We start from the raw sequence: 20,114 nt of genomic DNA on the forward strand, positions 1-20,114 counted from the left end.
GAGGTTTATAATACACCCCAAACCTCTTTTACACTCCTCCTTTCCCCAAGGGCTATCAGCTATTTTGACTTCTATGTTAATCATTCTCTTGATTTTTAAAAATATTTTTACTATTTATATCTTGCTTAGTATTGCCTGTGTTAAACTTTATATAGATGGAATAATGCAGTGTGTATTTTGTAACTTTCCTTTTCCATTTAATGTTTTGTTTTCTGAGTGTAGGTAGGTTTGATCATTTCATTTTCACTGCTGTGTGATACTCTGCCGGAGGAATATATTGCAGTTTATCTCCATTTCATTCTTTATGGACTTTGGTTTGTTTTTAGTGTTCTCATCATGAAGAGTGCTGCTCCATACATTCTTGTTCATGGTTCCTCATGCATGTGGGCAAGGGTTTCTTGGCAGCATGGGTTGGCATGCTGAGGAATGTGGTCTAGTTGAATGAAGTTCCGTAACACAGCCATGCTCATTTGATTATGGCTACTTTTGTGCTATAATGGCAGAGTTGAGTAATTATGACACAGGCCATAGAGCTATAATGGCAGAGTTGAGTAATTATGACACAGGCCATAGAACCTGAAAGCCTGAAATATATTCTGTTGTACTGTTTACAGAAAAAGTTTCCAGATCTCTTTTCGAGAGTACCTATAAAGAGTGAAATACTGCACTATAGAGGATGTAATGGTTAATGTTACATATAGTTTTAAAAACTTTTCTTCGAGAGAAAAAATTTTATTAGGTCTTGATAACATTATAAAATATGGGTATTATTGCAAAGAGCAAGTTCTTATTCTTATCCTCAGTGAATATTCATGGAAGAATTCAACAGAATCCTAAATGGATAACTTTGTTTTGCTTTTATTAGTTTCATGCTTTTCATCAGTCCCTCCGAGACCTCAGCAGTGAACAAGTTCGCCTTGGAGATGATTTCAACCGGGAACTTGCCAGAAGAAGCCGGTAAAAGCTGAATATGATTTTTGTTGAGGGATGAATTATTAGAAGAATAAAATAGGTTCTATAATTGACATGTTTACATGAATTTCCAAAAAAATGTGCTATGTTTTTATACTAGTATTTTAAAGTATATTCATAGAACAGTTCAAAACCCTTTGAATTTACAATGTATCATGACTCAGTGTTAGACAAATTAATTTCATATTTTTAAGAACATTTTATTTCATGTTGACATTATGGAGAGATATGTTGCAAGACCTTAGTAAAGAGGTAGATTTGCAAATACATTGGAGAGAGAGACCCATTGATCGACATCGGAGCAAATAAAAGCATAATGTGGAATTCGTCAGTGGACATGAGCCATTGTCGAATCTGACATTTTATCTTTCAGTTGAAATCTTCAAAAGCTAGTTGTTTATGTCTGTCCAGTTTTTGCAATTTTGTCAGTTCTGGGTAGTTCCTAAGAGGTGTCACTTTATTTAAGATTTCTTCACTGTCTTCATTTTCATCATCAGTGGTGACAGGTGACTTTCATTTAGAGAGCATATTTTTCAAGGAACAAACATTTACACCATCTCAAAAGTAATAATCTATATACAGCAATGATTAGAGAACAAAAAAGGTGAATTGAAATTCGTTTACTAGGTTCACTTGCTAACTCGTACTCGAGCTAATGAAATCATTCCACATGACAGTTTTTTGTTGCTATAGCAAAAAAGAGTCAAAGCTATAAATGTTAAATCTGAATATCAACTATAGTCTGCATAACTTACCTGCTTCTGTATGAGGAAGGCAGGAAATTTAGTAATAAGAATAAAATACCTTACTGTTACCTTTATTACTACTACCACCAGTAAATATTATTGAACACTTATTTCATGTCAGGTAGAATTAGGTTTAATTCTTACAACAGTTCTAATGAAGTGGTAATTATTATTTTCCCCATTTTTTTTTGTTGTGGAAACGGGCACAGAGAGATGAAGTAACTCAGCTTGTTGGAGATCAAAGGAGGGATGTGGTGGAGTCAGAATTCAAATCTAGGCAGCAGGCCCTAGAGTGTCTGCTCTTTACCACTTATAGTACACTGTGGCTCAAGATCATTTTCACATATAGCTGATATGAATAAAGCATTTAAATTCCTGAATTTTAAACTATATTATTGAGCTGTGTTATTAATCTTTTAAACTGGCAAGGGTTAGTTAATTTAATACTTAGGTATTTATTTCTGACAACTTGTTAAACTCAACAGAATGGCATTAATATTCTAATACAGTATTTTCTTGGAATGGCTTTATTATGTAGCTTTTCCACATTTGAAGGAAGGGTATAAATTAAGCATTAGAAACATGAGTTTCAGGAAGTAGTTATCCTGTAGGATGATACAGGGGAAGTTGCAGGGCTGGTTTAATTGACTAGTTTAAATGGTCATTTGGACATGCAGTGGTGGACTGGGAATCTTCTTATCCATGGGCTGGTACCATCTGGTAATAGTTTGTGTGACCTAGGGGCATGTGTAAGGCAGAGAAATTTTATTAAAGCCAAAATAAGAGTCAGTTTTCTTCTGAATCTTGGTGGCTTAACTTTGTGGATGAGGAAGATTTAGGATCCAGTTCTGCTTTACTTAGACTACAATTCTTAATTCATGTTTATAAAAATTCTGCGTAGGAAGTTGTTAGGTTTAACTTCCTACATGATTCAGAAAGGTTGATATTCTCATCTACTTACTAATTTTTAATTTTTTTCATGACATTTATTGCAAAAGGTACAATAAATAATAAGAGCACTTATTATTTATAATAATAAGTGCTCTTATTATTATAAGTAAACTTTTAGAAAGCAAACTTTTAGAAAGGATTATATAAAGTTAACTGAGAACTCACCTATTTTGGATGCCATGTGAAAAATTGATTAGAGGAGGGCGAACTAGAAGACTGTTGCGTTAGCATGAGAGATGATGGCTTGACCAGGATTATGGCAAGGGAGAGATGAACAGGGATGTTTCAAGTTTTTTTTGAGATCAGAGAGCTAGGATTTGGCAATGGATTGGATATGAGGGGTAAGAGAGAATAAACCAAGGATGACTCAGATTTCTGACTTGAGTAACTGAATAGATGGTAAATCCACTTCCTGAAATATGGAAGACTGGTGGGGGTAGGTGAGACATAGAAATGAAGAGTTTGGCCTTGGATATGTTAAGTTTCAGATGCCAGTGAGACATCCAAGTGGGAATGTAAAATATGCAGCCAGATATTTACTCTGGAACTCAAAGGAGAAGTCTCCATTAGAGAGATAAGTTTAAGTGTGGTAAGCATATAGAAGTGGTATTTGGAACTATGGAAATGGATGATATCTAGAGAGAAACTGTACAGAGAACATCAAGGACAGGGCTGAGTGCCCAGGAGTTCCAATATTTAGAAGTCACATAAAAAGAGGAGCTGGCTTGAGAAGAAGGAGCTAGTGAGGTACAGGAAATCCAGCAGCACATGGAACCACAAAAGCCAGGAAAGAAGTAAAGACTTTCTCAGAGATCTAAAGACTTAGAAAGTCTACCGTTTAAGATAACTTCTTCCTGAGGAAATTACTAAGGACATATGAGTAAAATAAAATGGTAACCAAGAAAAAGGAAGATATAGGTTATAAGAAATAGTAAAACTAACCCGAGACTTCAGTGAAAGTAATTTCTAGCATGTTAGCCATATAGCAGGCCCAGAAAGTAATCACTGAATTCGAGCAGGAAGTAAGTGTCCTTTGAGAAGAATGTAGTCGAGAAGAATGGAGTAGACTCTTAGTAGATGATTCAGTAATAAGTGGGAGAAAAATACTAATGATGTGATAATAAGGCCTGTGTAAGGCCAAAAGGTAACGGAAGACTCTAGGAAAAAAAAAAGCACAGGAAAGTTAGTGATCCAACTAGGAAGCTGACTAAAATGTGAGCATGATAGAATGTAAGCAAAAAGCATTAATTCTCTATGATAGAGTAATTCGTAATAGGTATAAATGTATTAAGTTACACAGGTAACCAATAGAAGAACTGAAAATACTAATAAATTTATCTGAAATTGGAGAGGAGTGTGAGTTAAATATTTCAAAACAGAGTTGAAAATATCTAGAGTTTAAAATGATGGAGGTAGCCAGCAAAAGAATTGAGAACATATTAATTGAGCATGGTTGCCAGCAGGTGTTGGAACCAGATAAGTGTGAGAGAGAAAGGGCTTTGCTTATCTTTATACATTTTCCTGTACGATTTGATTATTTATCATGTGTGTCATTAATCTGATGGGAAAAAGGTAATGGGAGATAAATGAGTGAGGACAGAGTTTGTATAGCACACTCAGATGTAATTTGATTATGAATTCCTGGAGAGGATGTGAGATAAAGAGTTTTGTCCTCCTTACCTCTTTCATTCTTCTTAATTTAAAATGGGAGATATTGAAGTGTGTTTGTTTATTGAAGGTGATCTAGTATAGCATTGTTTCTCAAAGTGTAGTCCCCAGATTGTCAGTATCAGCATCACCTAGGAATTTGTAGGGATGTACGTTCTTGGGCTCCATTGCATATCTACTGATAGATACTGTTTGTAACAAGTCCTCCAGGTATTTCATAGGTTTGCTAATGTCTAAGAACCACTGCAGCAGAGTATTATGAAATAACATATGATGTTGTAAGTTTCACAAATTATATATATTTTCTCAAATAGCCAACTTAAAAATACTCTTTTTTTGTTATGTGCCTAGGTCCGATGCTGAAACAAAAAGGGCTTTGGAAGAACTGACTGAAAAACTTAATGAAAACCAAAATCAAGAAGTGGTGAGAACTCTTTATTTATAGAAAGTTTTATTTCAAACACAGGTGGTAGAGTGATTGAGCTGGTCGTAATCACAGTGAAGTTTACTAGATTTTAACTTTTTGGGTAGTATATGCCATTTTGTCTAAAAATATGTTCTTGCACCTCTTATAAAATATTCATGAATTTTAGGTATGAAGTTTGAAATATTTATAGTGGTAGTATATTAGAGATAGAATTAATTTTTAGAGTTATGGATATTTGAAAGAGATTTTAAATTTTATTGACTCAGTGAGATTGTGGTTTTTATTAAATGATATTTGAGTAATACAGAATTTTTTGGTAGTGACTGTAGCATTCCCCATTAAGTATTTTCAGGTCATTTCACAGAAGCGTGTAATCAGCATTGCTGCAAAGAGCTCCTTGCTCTCTGTTTTTTGTTTGACGTGGTGTTGATTGAAAAAAACCCCCAATTCTCGAGTTTTATTATCTCAAACTCAGATTGTTGACACTCATTATTAAGTGATTTCTTTTTATCAAATCACTATTCTTGATGGAATTAAAATTTAAAAATGAAGTACATACATTGTCCATTGCTTTGCATCATCAGGTTGTTTTTTTTCTTTTTTTTAGGAGAAAAATATCATTAGAAATTGTTACTAAACTGTTGCAAACTTATCCACTTCAGGAGCAATGTGTATTCATTCATTTACCACAAAAACGTTGTTTTTGTAAGACGGGATAGTAGCAGAATTTTCTTAACTTGTGTTATTAAAATTGAGAGTTTCCTAATAAAAGCAGGTAATTTTTCTCCATTTGTGATTTTTCTCCAGATGTTACTGTGTTTACAGTTTCTTACACAGATGTGCTGAATTTATTTTGGAGTTTGAATTTATTGGCTGCATGTGCTAAGAGATTGATATGCTCTATTTTCAAAGAGATCAACTTATTTTCTCTTATTTTTAATTTTAAAAGTTTGGAGGTACAATGTACTTATAGAAAAGTACATGTATTATTATATAGCTTGATGAATTATTACAAGGTGAGCACACCCATGAAACCACCACCCAGATCTAGAAATAGAACATTGCCAGTGCACAAGAAGCCTCCTTATTCCCCCTCCCAATCACTAATTTCTCCTTTTCTGACCACTATTTTGACTTTTAAACCTATAGATTAATTTTGCCTGTTTTGAACTTTATATATAAATGGAACCATGTAGGGCATTTTTTTTGTGTCTGACTTGTTTTGCTGATCACGATTGTGATATTTCTGGGTGATGTGTCATGTACTTGCAGTTTGTTCATTTTTTATTGCTCCTTAGTATTGCATCATATGGATATACTGCAATATATTTTAACATTTTATGATAGGTATTTGAATTATTTCAAATTGTGGGCTATTACGCATAATCTGCTGTTACCAATCTTATTGTTTTAGTGCACGTGTTTGCATTTCTTTTGGTATGTAACATGGAGTGCAATTGTTAGGTGCCTTCCAATTTAGTAGATACTGATAAACAGGTGGCCAAAGTGGCTTCACTAATTTACACTCTTACTAGCAGCATATGAGAAATTGTGTTGCTTTTCAAAGACTTGGTATTATTAGTCTTTCATTAGTAGCCATTATGTTAGGTGCTTACAGTATCTCAGCATGGTTTTATTGGCATTTTCATGATTACTAATGATGATGAGCATCTTTTCATATGTTTGTTGGCTATTGGCTATTTTCTTTTTTGAAATGCCAGTTTGCTTCTTTTGCCCACTTTTCTACTGGCTTGATTGTCTTTTTGTTATTGATTTGTGGGAGGTTTTTATATATTTAGTATACAAGCACTTTGTCAGTTACCCGTATTGCAAATATTGTCTCCTATTCTACAGCTGCTGCTTATTTTTAAAACTCTCTTAATGGAACCTTTTGTTAAAATTTAATTTAGTTCATTTTCCATCTTTTGTGGTTAGTGCTTTTTTGACTTATTTGAGAAATTGTTCCCTATCTTAAGATCATCAAAATATTCTCTTATATAATCTTCTAGAAGGATAGTGTTTTACCTTTCACATTAAGATCTAGTATGTACTTGGAATTGATATTTGTTTCTGGTGTGAAGTAGAGGTCATACATTTTATATGGGTATCCAATTGATTCAGTTTCATTTACCACACTTTCTCCACTACTTTACAGTCCTGTCTTGGTCATAAATCAGATGTTCATATGTGCGGGCATCTGTTACTGGACTCTTCATTCAGTCATCTAGTTAATACATCTATCCCAGTGCTCCTATCACAGTCTTGATCACTGTTGCTTTGTGATAAGTTGTAATATGGTAGAGTAAGTCCTTTTTGTTTTTCAAGCTTGTCTTGTTTGTTTTTTACTCTTTGCATTTCTGTATACATTTTAGAATCAATATGAAATTGTTTAAAAGCCTGCTGGGATCTTGATTGGATTACATTGTTTCTGTAGGTCAACTTGGAGAGAATACAAATATTTACATACTGAGTTTTCCAATTATGAACATAGCAAATCCCTCCAATAATTTTTTATAGTTTTTTATCCAGAGGTCTTATATTTAATACATTGTTTATAAGATTTATGCCTTGGAGTTGATATTTTTATGCTCTTTTATAGAGTATTATTTAACATTTAAAAAATATAATTATCCTTGTTTTTCATTTGGAGGATCTACCCTATTACATTTAATGTAAATATTGATTTAGTTTGTATAAATCTACCATCTTAACTATTTGCTTTCTGTTGGTTCCACCTCTGTTTTTTAAATGTTTTCTTCCGTCCTTTGGATTTATTAGTTTTCATTTTTCCATTTTTCATATTTATCATCTTGCTAATTGTACCTTCTATTTTATTCTTTTTATGGCTAATGTAGGGATTAGAACATGCATCCTTGATTTATTAAATCTAGTATAAATTAGCACTTTAAGCCCTACCTAGCAAGTGCAAGGATCTAAGAAACTCTAACTCCATTAACCTCATTCTCCACTTTTCTTTTACTATCATGTATTTTAATTCTGTTTAATCGAGGCACCCAAGACATGACTATTATTATGTTATACAGTAATTGTTCATTTAGATTTACCCTTATATTTATTCTTCTTTGTTTTGCATTTCTTTGTATGTTCTTTACTCCTTTCTACATCTCTGAGGTTCCATGTATGCCTTAGGAACATACTGTAAAATTTCCTTTAGAGTGAATCTGCATATACCTGATAGAATTCCATTTAGAATTTTATTTAGAGTGGGTCTTTTGGTGACAGATCCTCTCTCTATGTTCATTTTTTTTTTTTTTTTTTGTGGTACGCGGGCCTCTCACTGCCGTGGCCTCTTCCGTTGTGGAGCACAGGCTCCGGACGCGCAGGCTCAGCGGCTATGGCTCACGGGCCCAGCCGCTCCGCAGCATGTGGAATCTTCCCGAACTGGGGCATGAACCCGTGTTCCCTGCATCGGCAGGCAGACTCTCAACCACTGCGCCACCAGGGAAGCCCTCTATGTTCATTTTTATAATTTTTAAAATTTGTTTCTCCATTCTTCATTTGGAATGTTTTCTTTTGACCTTTCATTTAGTTCCTTTCTTCAGTGAATCAAATCTATTAAAACCACCCACTGATTTTTATTTTCAGTTATTACATATCTCGTTTCTAGAATTTTTATTTCTTTTCTTTTTACTTTGTAGTTCTAATCCTCAATCTGTGTATCTGTGTCTCATAACTCCATCATCTGGATCTTCTATAGGTCTGTTTCTATTATGTGTTATTTTCCTGGGATTTTGATCACATTGTTTTTGCTTTCTGTTTACTTTTGATTGTCTAGTTATTTTTGATGACAGAAACTATTTCATTCTCTTCAAAGTAAACTTGCATAGATAATTTGATAATGATTATGTATGAAAGGACATGTTTCCTTTTGGTTACAGATTAGATTAGGGGCCATAGCACTCATGAATTACCTTATCATTTATTGTTGAGATATTTCAGTGTTAAACTTTAGTGCCAGGTTTCAACTATTTCTGATTCATCCTTACTGCTAGTGTATAGTCCTTCAGGATTCCAGCCCAGAGGCTGGGATGTGGGGATGGAGAAGTTTAACCAGGGACCCCCTTCCTGGGAAGGGCTCTCAACTTGTTTTTCCTCTTTAACCCTACGTGTCTGTTGAAAAACGATTTGGCTTCTCAGTGTCTCTGCTGCCTTTTCTGAAATGGGCTGATATTTGAGAGAGAAGGGATAGACTGACTCTTTGGGTTTCTTTATTCTCTTGCATCTTGGTCTCATATGTCTTTATCTCTTTAGCTTTCCAGTGCCTTAAAACAGATATTTAAAGTATTATTTCTTGCTATTTAAGTTATTTTCAGTGGAAGGATTGGTCTCAATTATCTACTCTGTCATTTTTACAAGTGAAACTCCCTGAATCTTTTTATATCTATCAGATTCCATTACTATGTTTGTGATTCTTAATGCACTTGTATGAGGCTTCTATTACTTGCTACATAGGTATACAACTCATGAGCATGCTTGTATCGAGGGCTTTGATCCAAACTCAGATATCTTCAATGTTCTGCTGAGATCCTTATAGATCTGACTAGGCCGTGGACATATCCAGTGGTCATGCTGGTTTTTGACATTGTTAGATAGGTGGGATAGTTTGAGTTTGGCGAGTTTGAAATGCTAATTTGCATAATGCACATTACATTTTTTAAGTTTCACCTTTTGCCATTTTTATAAGAGAACCTGAGCTACTTCATTTATATTTCTTTCCTATAGCAAGTAAAATTAGCAAGTACTGTCTATATAGTCTAGAGTGTCAATGTGAGTCTAAAATATAACCACCGAGTTCAATCTTAGCATTACTGTGCATCAAGAGTTATCCCACATCAGATAAAAGTTATGATTGCACAGCTATTCCATAGATGTCACACCTCACTAGTGCTCAGTTCTTTGGTATAATTGGTTTATACAACTTGCCTGTTTACTCAACTGTCCAGTGGGCCCAGCTCATCAGGGCACATCTTTTTATATTGTCAAAACCTGGAAAATCATACACACCAAACTGTGCACTTGGTTGAATTGTTCATCTGCTAGTTCCTCGCATCAAGTTGTGATGTTACACCTTGTCTTGTGCTTTCTGTAATTTGCTTTCAAAGTAGAGTTGTCTCATAACCGTACAGAGAGCATCTCAAACCTCACATGGGTGTATGTCGTTCTGTTAAGAAACAATTGCCTAATGCAAAACTTAAAAATAATATTATGGAATTTTAGAAGGTCTTCTGAGGGCCACATGATGTTTACTTTCAATCTGTGCAAGGCTTAATATAGATTTTGTGACTCACTTATTCCAACTGAAGTCAACATTTACATTTTATACTTGTTTGACATATTGTGTTGTATTTGTGAATTCATGACAGCATGTTGTCAGGGAAGATGCAGTTTTGTTGTTTGAGCATTAAACTTCTCAGAGGCTGCAGCTGTGTTCCCCCCTCCAGGTTTAAGTTTAAAATAAAATTACCAAAGTGATGCACGTTCACTGTGGAAAACTTTTAAATATTGTACAAATATATAAAGAAAAATGAATGACTGCTCCTATCTCCTACCAATTTCACTTTCTTTTGTTAACTCCTGTTAATCAGATTTATTGTGCATTATTCTGAGATTGCAATTGTTTATCATGCATTTTCTCAGTAACTAAAATGCATCTTGAAAGTTTATAGAACACATTTTTCTTTGAGGGGCAAAAAGTATTCCTATCAAACACGCCAAGATTTAATTTGTTAATCCTTTGGGAATCATAATTTTGTTTTCTTTTTTCAAACTGCCCATTGGAAGGGAGATATTATTTATAGCATGATGCTATGGAAAATATTTTCTGTTAACACTTAATCGTGATAATAAACAATATTTTGTGCGCCTCATACCACAGGGGAAATTTTAGTCTATTAGTTGTCTAGGCTTTACCCGCTTGAGTGTGATATGAGTGCATATTAAGTTTGATTATTTATGGAAGAAAAAGACAATTTTATTTTGATTTCTGTAGGAGGATCACTATTTAAATTAAAAATGTAAACGTGGATCCAGCTACTTCTGGAAGAGTTGATCATTAATTGACTCTAAAAACTTTCTCAGCACTGTGTTTAGTCAGATAGTTATTGCACAGATTACAACAGCAGGATACGTAACAAATACTTACTGGAATGGATTTTAAACCAGCAGATATTATTAAAGATCTGAGGAATCAACATATTGAAAGCCAGAATACAATCCTATAAACAGAATGCTTTTGCTTTTGTTTCACCTTCTTTCATTAATGCTAACTTTAAGGTATTCTAATTTTTATGCTGTTATTTTGCTATTTTAATTAATTAATTTATTTAATATATTTATTTATTTATTTTTGGCTGTGTTGGGTCTCTGTTGCTGCATGCGGGGCTCTCTCCGGTTGTGGCGAGCAGGGACCATTCTTCGCTGCGGTGTGTGGGCCTCGCATTGTGGCCTCTCTCGTTGTGGAGCACGGGCTCTAGGCATGCAGCTTCAATAGTTGCCGCCCGTGGGCTCAGTAGTTGTGGCTTATGGGCTGCAGAGCTCAGGCCCCGGAGCTGTAGCGCATGGGCTTAGTTGCTCTGCGGCATGTGGTATCTTCCCGGGCCAGGGCTCGAACCCGTGTCCCCGGCATTGGGAGACGGATTCTCAGCTACTGTGTCTCCAGGGAAGTCCCTATTTTGCTATTTCTATAACTAAATTTAGAGATTCAGGACTTTTTGGTATCTTAGTAGAAAATTTGATTGACTGGTATGTACTCTGATAAAAATGAATTTTTTAGTATTGGGTGATGTTGTTAATATTTTTCCCTTAGGTCTTACAAATAGAAAGTAAATGTGAGGAGGCAATAATAAATGCAGTCCTTAAAATAATTTTTATTATTGGGAATTATCTTATCATTCAAAATATACAAATATATGCTGTGTCCTTAGGTACAAAGTCCATGCCATTCTGTTTAGAACTGTTTTTACTTGCTCTTGCTTTGGTCTTCCCTGTCTCAGGAAAGGGCATCACAGTCCGTCCAGTGGTCACCTAGGATTCACTCCACATCTTTTTCTACATACCACACTTCCGATCCATTATCAAATTTTGTCCTTTTCATTTCTGAAATCTTGCTCAATTCCATCTGTATCTGTCTAATACTTCTGTTCAGTCACTTCTTTTGAGTTCACTGCAGTAGACTGCATTGAACTTGGTCTCTTACCTCCTACAATTGCCCATATCTGTGCTGACAGTTACCAAGTGATTTTTATTTTTATTTTATTTTATTATTTTTCATTTTATTTTTTATGTTTTGGCCGCACCACACAGCCTGTGGGATTTTACTTCCCTGACCAGGGATTGAACCTGGGCCCTCAGCAGTGAGAGCGCAGAGTCCTAACCACTGGACTGCCAGGGAATTCCCCCAAGTGATTTTTAAAAATTGTCATCACAGTGAATTACTCCCATGCTTTTTAAAATCCTACCTGAGCTTTTTCTTTTTCAAATTCCTTAACATAGCCTATACTGCCTGCATTATCTGGCTTTTTCTGTGTTCCTTGAATTTGCCAAACTCATTCCTACCTTATGGTCTTTGCACTGGCTTCAGTTTTATTTCCCCAATTTTTTGCATGGCTAGCTCCCTTTTGTCATTCAAGGCTCCTGTTGAATGTCACTACCCTGAGCGAGGCCTCTCGTGCTCTCCCTTTTTTGTTATTTAATTGTTAGCAGTTAGCCTAATAAACACACTGTTCTATATATTGCCTTTTTCACTTAATATATTTTTGAGATTTGAGATTGTTCCATATTAGCCTCTCATGAGCTTCCTTTCTTTTAATATTTAAAGCATTCTATTGAATGAATGTCCCAAAATTTATTTAACCAGTCTTATATTGATGGGCATTTCGGTGGTTTAAATCTTTTCTTTTATACACAGCACTGCAATTATTGATCTTGTACATGTACCATTTTTCACATGGGAAAGTAAATTGGTAGAATACATTTCTAGAAGTGGATTTACAAGATTAAATAAAGTCTATGTGCATTTGTAATTTGTTACATACTGCTCAATTTTATAATTAGTATTTTAAATGTCTTCTTTTAATATTTTCATCTGAGAATTAGCATTTATCTTACTCTTTTCCAAAAAAGGAGGAAAGGTGGCTTACCTTAAAATTATAATATGTGTGTTGAAGTTATGTTAGTTCTCATCGGCCCATTGTACTGAGTTTCTTCTTCCTTTTAGTATCAGATCTGCATCTTCCTCCCCTTATCAGCCCTCTCCACACCCCTGGCAGTTTTACCTAGGCATGTGATTACTCAGGTAGAGATGACATGTCTCAGTTTTCCTGTGTGGCTAAGTCGTGACCATGTGACTAAGTGTGAGTAAAAGTGGTACATGCAACTTCTGGGTTGTCTCCTTGAAAACAAAGCCACTTGTCTGGGACTTTCTTTCTCTTTATGTGGGTTGAAATGGGGATGTAGCACTAACCCAGCTTAAACTGGGCAGGTGAGGATAACTAGGGGTGGTGGAACAAGAGATGGAAGGAACCCCGACCGCTGAATGACCTTAGGGAGCAGAGTGGCCTGCCAGCTTGTCCTTCTTTCTTCTGGGCTGTAAGATGAGAGAGCACGCATATAATACGAATCTTATTTGAGCTGATATATGTTTGATCTTTTTGAGAGAGCCTAGACTGTACCCTAACTGATACAGAATGTAATGTAGACATAGACGAGAAGGAATAGATAAAGAGAAAACTGGAGTAATAGAAATGTGTATTTTAGGTCCTTGGCTGTTGCTGACTTAGTTAGAGTTGGGTGAATCAGTGTATTAGCAGTAGAAAAATGAAAGTATTTTGAGCATATTCATCTGCCTGGATGATTGGGTCGATAAAGATACTTTGGTGGCCTACAGGCCACCCGATTATAATTCTACCACTGTTGAAATTCATAAAATACTTTCTGTGTTTATTCATTTTCACTCATGCTAGTTTGTGTATCTGTTTTATTTTTTCTCAATACTGACTAGCTATAGTGCCTATTCATTTTATTACCTATAATTTTCTTCAGGCTTGACTAAAACAGAGCAAGATATGACTATTTACCCATGTTCCGATGGTTGTATAAGGCAGTGGTTGTATAAGGCATTAGTTGTATTTGCTTAGCATTTTGCCTTCCACTAAGTGCTTCTCTTTGTCAGTTAAGATCAGTTTCAGCCGTAAATAACTGAAAACCCCAAATAATAGTGATTGGGGAAAAAAGACTAAGTTATTTCTCTCTTGTGGGAAAGTCTTAAGTAGGGAGTTCAGGGTTCCACGTGGTGTGTACCAATCTACAGTATGTAATAGTTTCTGGCTCTTTCTGTCATGCTCTTCTTGTTTTTCGTGCTGTTATGGTCTCAAATTTATGGTCAAAGATGGCAGCATCTGTGTACTAGGCAGCAAGACAGAGGAAGGAATGAGTATGAGAGCAAAAGGCGCCTATGCGCTATCCTTTATGGATAGTTTCTTGAAGTTGTCACAACACTTATGCATGTATCCCATTTACCAAAGTTTAAGTCACATGGCCAGCTAGCAGCTGAAGAGGCCAGAAAATGTATTGATTATATTTTGTAGCCACCTGTCTAGTTAAAATTCCTTTACCATGGAAGATATGGGAGGTTGTAATAGTTTGAAATGGAGAACAAAATTCTATGAAATGGATAGAAATTTTATGGATGGAGTGGAGAATATATATATATTTTTCTTCATCAGACTCTTTATTTCTTGGGTGAGGATTTATTTGAAAACCAATTTAAAATTGCATTAGTCATCTATGGCTGCATAACAAATCTACCCAAACTCAGTGGCTTAAAACTTTTATTGTTTCACTGTTTCTGTGGATTAGGCATGCAGGCATGGCTTAGCTGGGTTGTTTGGCTCTGGGTCTCTCACAGGCTGTAGTCATCTCAAGCCTTGACTAGAATGGATCTGCTTCCTCGCTCATTCAGTTCCTTGAAGGTTAATGGACTGAAGCATCAAGCATCATGACCTGTTGGTCAGAGGCCTCTTTTGTTTCTTTGACATGTGGTTTCTCAACAGAGCATCTCACAACATGGCAGCTTGTTTCATTAGAGCAAGTAAGTGAGAAGGCAAGAGAGAACATGCTAGCAGTATTGAAAGTTAGAATTTTTATAACCTAATCATGGAAGTAACATCTCATCACTGAGATGTTAATATTTAAAAGTAAATATTAATTGTTATCCCATTATCGACAGGGAATTATTTTAATCAATTACAGAGAACTATGCCTTTGCTAAAAATGAGGATGTAGATTTGTTGTCATGGAAAGTTGTCTGTGATCTGTGGAAAAAAAAAAAAAAAATATATATATAGAAATATATATGGACTTCCCTGGTGGTGCAGTGGTTGAGAATCCGCCTGCCGATGCAGGGGACACAGGTTCGTGCCCCGGTCCGGGAAGATCCCACATGCCGCGGAGCGGCTGGGCCCGTGAGCCATGGCTGCTGAGCCTGCGCGTCCGGAGCCTGTGCTCTGCAACGGGAGAGGCCACAACAGTGAGAGGCCTGCGTACCAGAAACAAAAAAAAAAAAAAAAAGAAAGAAATATGTATATATATATATATATATATATATATATATATATAAACTGAAAAAAATCTATAAAATGCTATGTATAACACCCAATTTTTGTTTAAAAATTTAAATGAAATGGATATGTGTTTGACTGGTCATACACATGCCCAGAAAAATTTCTGGAAGTGTACAACAAAGTACTTAGCATTATTTTTTTCGTGCTAGGTGGTATTAGCAGATTAAAAAATTTTTAATTCTGTATTATTTGTTTATTTTTAATTGTTGTGAAATACATGTAACCTAAAATTTACCATCTTATCCATTTTTAAGTGTTCAGTTTAGTAGTGTTATGTACCTTCACGTGATTGTGCAACCAAATACAGGACCCTTTTAATCTTACAAAACTGAAACTACACCCATTAAACAGCTACCTATTCCCCATTCCCCCAGCCCCTGGCAACTACCATTCTATTTTCTGTTTCTTATGGATATGACTATTTTACATACCTGATATAAGTGGAATGATACAGTATTTGTCTTTTTGTGATTGGCTTATCTCACTTAGCATAAGGCCCTCAAGATTCATTCATGTTGTAGCAAGTGTAAGGATGTCTTCCTTTTTAAGGCTGGATAATATTCCATTGTATGTATAAACCACATTTGGTTTATCCATTTATCTGTCAATGGACACTTGAGTTGCTTCCGCATTTTGGCTATATGGATGATGCTGCTTTGAACATGGGTGTGGGCATATATCTCTTTGAGATCCTGATTTCAGTTCCTTTGGGCATATGCCTAGAAATGGAATTGCTGGATCATATGGTACCTTTGTTTTTATTTTTTAAGGAACTACCTCACTCTTCTCCATAGCAGCTGCCCACTTTTACAAACCACCACCAGTGCACCAGGGTTTCAGTTCCCCTGCAGCCTCCCCAGCACTTGTCTTCTGTTTTTTGTTAATAGCCATCCTAATGTGCTTGAGGCGGTTCCCTGTTATTTATTTTTGATAAGTGTTGCTATTAATTACTTTTTATATTGAGTGAATGAGAAAGATATTTCCATTTTTACAAAATGGAATGAATTAACAACTTTTTATTTTTCAGTATTTATTTATAATATTGTTTTCTGTAACAGCAGGTGCTGCCTTTATTTCAGATGCAGTAGTGAATTGTTGGGATATTAAGGTTGATTGTTAGGATAAATTAGAAGCTTGATGCTGAAGGGTATTTTGACGTTTTAGTAAAGCACTGTGAATATCATAGTAAACATCTTAATTGTTTTTCAGCACTCGAAGTTGGAAACCCAAGACTTACCAATCTTAGTAAATGTTAACTGCTAATTTTTTGATGGAATATTTTTGCTCAGCCTTTATTGACTAATTAAACTTATGTTTACCAATGTCTTTTTTTTTTTTTTTTTTTTTTTTTTCCGGTACGCGGGCCTCTCACTGTTGTGGCCTCTCCCGTTGCGGAGCACAGGCTCCGGACGCGCAGGCTCAGCGGCCATGGCTCACGGGCCCAGCCGCTCCGCGGCATGTGGGATCTTCCCGTACCGGGGCACGACCCCGTGTCCCCTGTATCGGCAGGCGGACTCTTAACCACTGAGCCAACCAGGGAAGCCCTACCAATGTCTTTTTAAAAAACAACCTGACTTGAGGTGTAATTTACCATAAAATTAATCTACTTTAAGTGTGAAATTCAGTGATTTTTAGTGAAGTACTGGGTTGTGCAGCTATCACCATAATCCAGTTTAGAACATTCCTATTGCCCCAGTAAGATCCCTTGTGACCAGGACCTTTCATGACTCTATAGAATTTATGGCAAAAGATTTCTTGCTGTATTTATTGCTTCTCTTCTATCTACTGTACCTCCTCCCTGAAATATACACAAATAGTTAAATAGTGTGTATTTTATTTAGGGGGCTATATAGTGATGCTCCTGAAGTGTGTTTGAACTTGCACAACTTTTAGCAAGGAAGATCTCGCATCAGAGAGAAAATTCTTTCATGTTTATTTTAGAGAGTCCCAATTAAACACTTTGCAGTTTGACTTTAGTTTTTGATCTTTTACAGCTGGTTTATTTTTAGCAGATCGTAGTAGCAAAGATTGACAAGCCCTTTCAATTATTTGATGCATATAAACATCAAAACCTTCCTAGGCAGTTCACGCTTATAGATATTTAAAATGACAAAGAACTAAATAGATAGAACAGTTTATCATTAATAGAGTAATAAATGCAGTTGTAGGCAAAATTCGTATTTTTCTTCTAACTCACCAGAGGGCACTCTTTTCTAGTTTATTACTTTTTTTTTTTTTTTTTTTTTTTACGGTACCCGGGCCTCTCACTGTTGTGGCCTCTCCCATTGCCAAGCGCAGGCTCTGGATGCGCAGGCTCAGCGGCCATGGCTCACGGGCCTAGCCACTCCGCGGCATGTGGGATCTTCCCAGACCGGGGCACGAACCCGTGTCCCCTGCGTTGGCAGGTGGACTCTCAACCACTGCGCCACCAGGGAAGACCTAATTTATTACTTTTAACTGATCTTTTGACATATTATATTATACTTTGGAAATTTTAAGTCCTTTATTGGGATCCAGATTTGGATTAATTGGAGACTAATGACTGTTTACTATTGCAACTTTTGGTCAGTTTTTTGTGACCTGTTTTATGATAGTGTCATTAAAAAGGATTCTACAAATAAGCCAATCTTAAATGCTTTAGGCGATAGTGTATCTGGCGTAAAATATCTCTTCAGTTTTAGTCTTTTTTTGCCTAACAGTTCTGTAATCTCACTTTTCTCTTTATTCATGTTAAGGTTTCAGATCGGGTAGAGCGACGGCTTCAGGAAATAGAAAGAGAGATGCGTACAGAAAGAGAGCTGGTGGAAAGACGGCAGGATCAACTGGGACTTATTTCTTTGCAGCTACAGGAGGTTTGTGAAAAATACCTTCTCGGAATGTAAATCTTGAGTTTTGGTGGTTATTTACCTGTTGTTAAAATGGCTATAGTTCCTTAGTTGTTGCATGTGAAAGTATAGTTCAGTCTGTAGAAGTATAGCATATTGGTTATAGTTCATTGGATGAAGACAAGCCTACCTGGTTCAAACCCAGAGTCTACGCCTTACTGGCTGTGTGACCTTGGGCAAGTTCCTTCACTTCTCTAGGCCCATTTCCTCTGTGGAAAATGGAAATAATAATAGTATTTACTTGATCACATTGGTGCAGGGGTAAATAAGTTAATGTGGGTAAAGCACTTAACTTAGTGTCTAGCATGTCCTGAATACATGTTAACTGGAAGTATAATTATTTGGATTAATTTTCTTTGGTGTGAACTAGACCAGGGGTAAACAAACTGGCCTATGGGCTGAATCTGTCCCATTGCCAATTTTTATAAATAAAGTTTTATTGAAACGCAGCCACTTCCATTCATTTTCAGTTTGTCTGTGGGCGCTTTTGGGACACAATGGCAGAGTTGAGATGTTGTGACAAAGACCATATGGCCCACAAAGCTTAAAATTAGTATTGACTGGCCCTTTATAGAAAAAGTTTGCAGATACCTGGCCTAGACTATCATCAAACCAATTCAAAATGGAGGTTACTTACACTTTAGATAACATTTTTATTTCAAAATTTTAGACTTATGAAGTTGAATAATTAGAACAAAGGATTTCTGTATATCCTTTACCTTGATTCCCCCAGTATTCATATTTTATTAGACTTGCTTTATTGTTTTATATATGTATCTCCATATATATGTATACCTAAAAATTTTTTTTGAGCTAGTTGCTGACATGATGTAAATACTTTTAAATCTAAATAATATGGTGTGTACATTCTCTTCTGTAGTCACAGGAAATTAACATTGGATCAATACTATGATTTAACCTATAGGGTTTTTTTAATTTTTAAATTTATTTTACATCATTATTGGAGTATAATTGCTTTACAATGTTGTGTTAGTTTCTGCTGTATAACAGGGTGAATCAGCTATATGTATAAATATATCTCCATATCCCCTCCCTCTTGAGTCTTCCTCCCACCTTCCCTATCCTACTCCTCTAGGTGGTCACAAAGCACCGAGCTGATCTCCCTGTGCTATGTGGCTGCTTCCCGTTAGCTATCTGTTTTACATTTGGTAGTGTATATATCTCCATGCAGCTCTCTCACTTCATCCCATCTTACCCTTTCCCCTCCCCATATCCTCAAGTCCATTCTGTATGTCTGCGTCTTTATTCCTGTCCTGCCCCTAGGTTCATCAGAACCTTTTTTTTCCTTTTGTTTAGATTACACATATATGTGTTAGCATATGGTATTCGTTTTTCTCTTTCTGACTTACTTCACTCTGTATGAGAGACTCTATGTCCATCCACCTCACTACAAATAACTCAATTTTGTTTCTTTTTATGGACCAGTAATATTCCATTGTATATATGTGCCACATCTTTATCCATTTGTCTGTCGATGGACACTTAGGTTGCTTCCATGTCTTGGCTATTGTAAATAGTGCTGCAGTAAACATTGTGGTACATGTCTGTTTTTGAATTATGGTTTTTTCAGGGTATATGCCCAGTAGTGGGATTGCTGGGTCACATGATAGTTCTATTTTAATTTTTTTAAGGAACCTCCATACTGTTCTCCATAGTGGCTGTATCAATTTACATTCCCACCAACAGTGCAAGAGGGTTTGCTTTCCTATACACCCTCTCCAGGATTTACTGTTTGTAGATTTTTTTGATGATGGCCATTCTTACTGTTGTGAGGTGATACCTCATTGTGGCTTTGATGTTCATT

At 35.9% G+C, this 20,114-nt stretch overlaps 1 protein-coding gene across 1 annotated transcript in view; it reads left to right on the forward strand.

Moving 5' to 3' along the window:
- CEP128 (centrosomal protein 128) overlaps positions 1-20,114 on the forward strand; it is a 445,779-nt gene that overhangs the window by 59,537 nt on the left and 366,128 nt on the right. Inside the window, exons 7-9 of the mRNA XM_067030654.1 lie at positions 866-957; positions 4,689-4,761; positions 18,140-18,256. Coding sequence (XP_066886755.1) covers positions 866-957; positions 4,689-4,761; positions 18,140-18,256 — 282 coding nt within the window. The remainder of the gene's footprint in view (positions 1-865; positions 958-4,688; positions 4,762-18,139; positions 18,257-20,114) is intronic.

Source organism: Kogia breviceps, chromosome 3 (assembly GCF_026419965.1).
Source record: "Kogia breviceps isolate mKogBre1 chromosome 3, mKogBre1 haplotype 1, whole genome shotgun sequence".
Lineage (NCBI taxonomy): Eukaryota > Metazoa > Chordata > Mammalia > Artiodactyla > Physeteridae > Kogia > Kogia breviceps.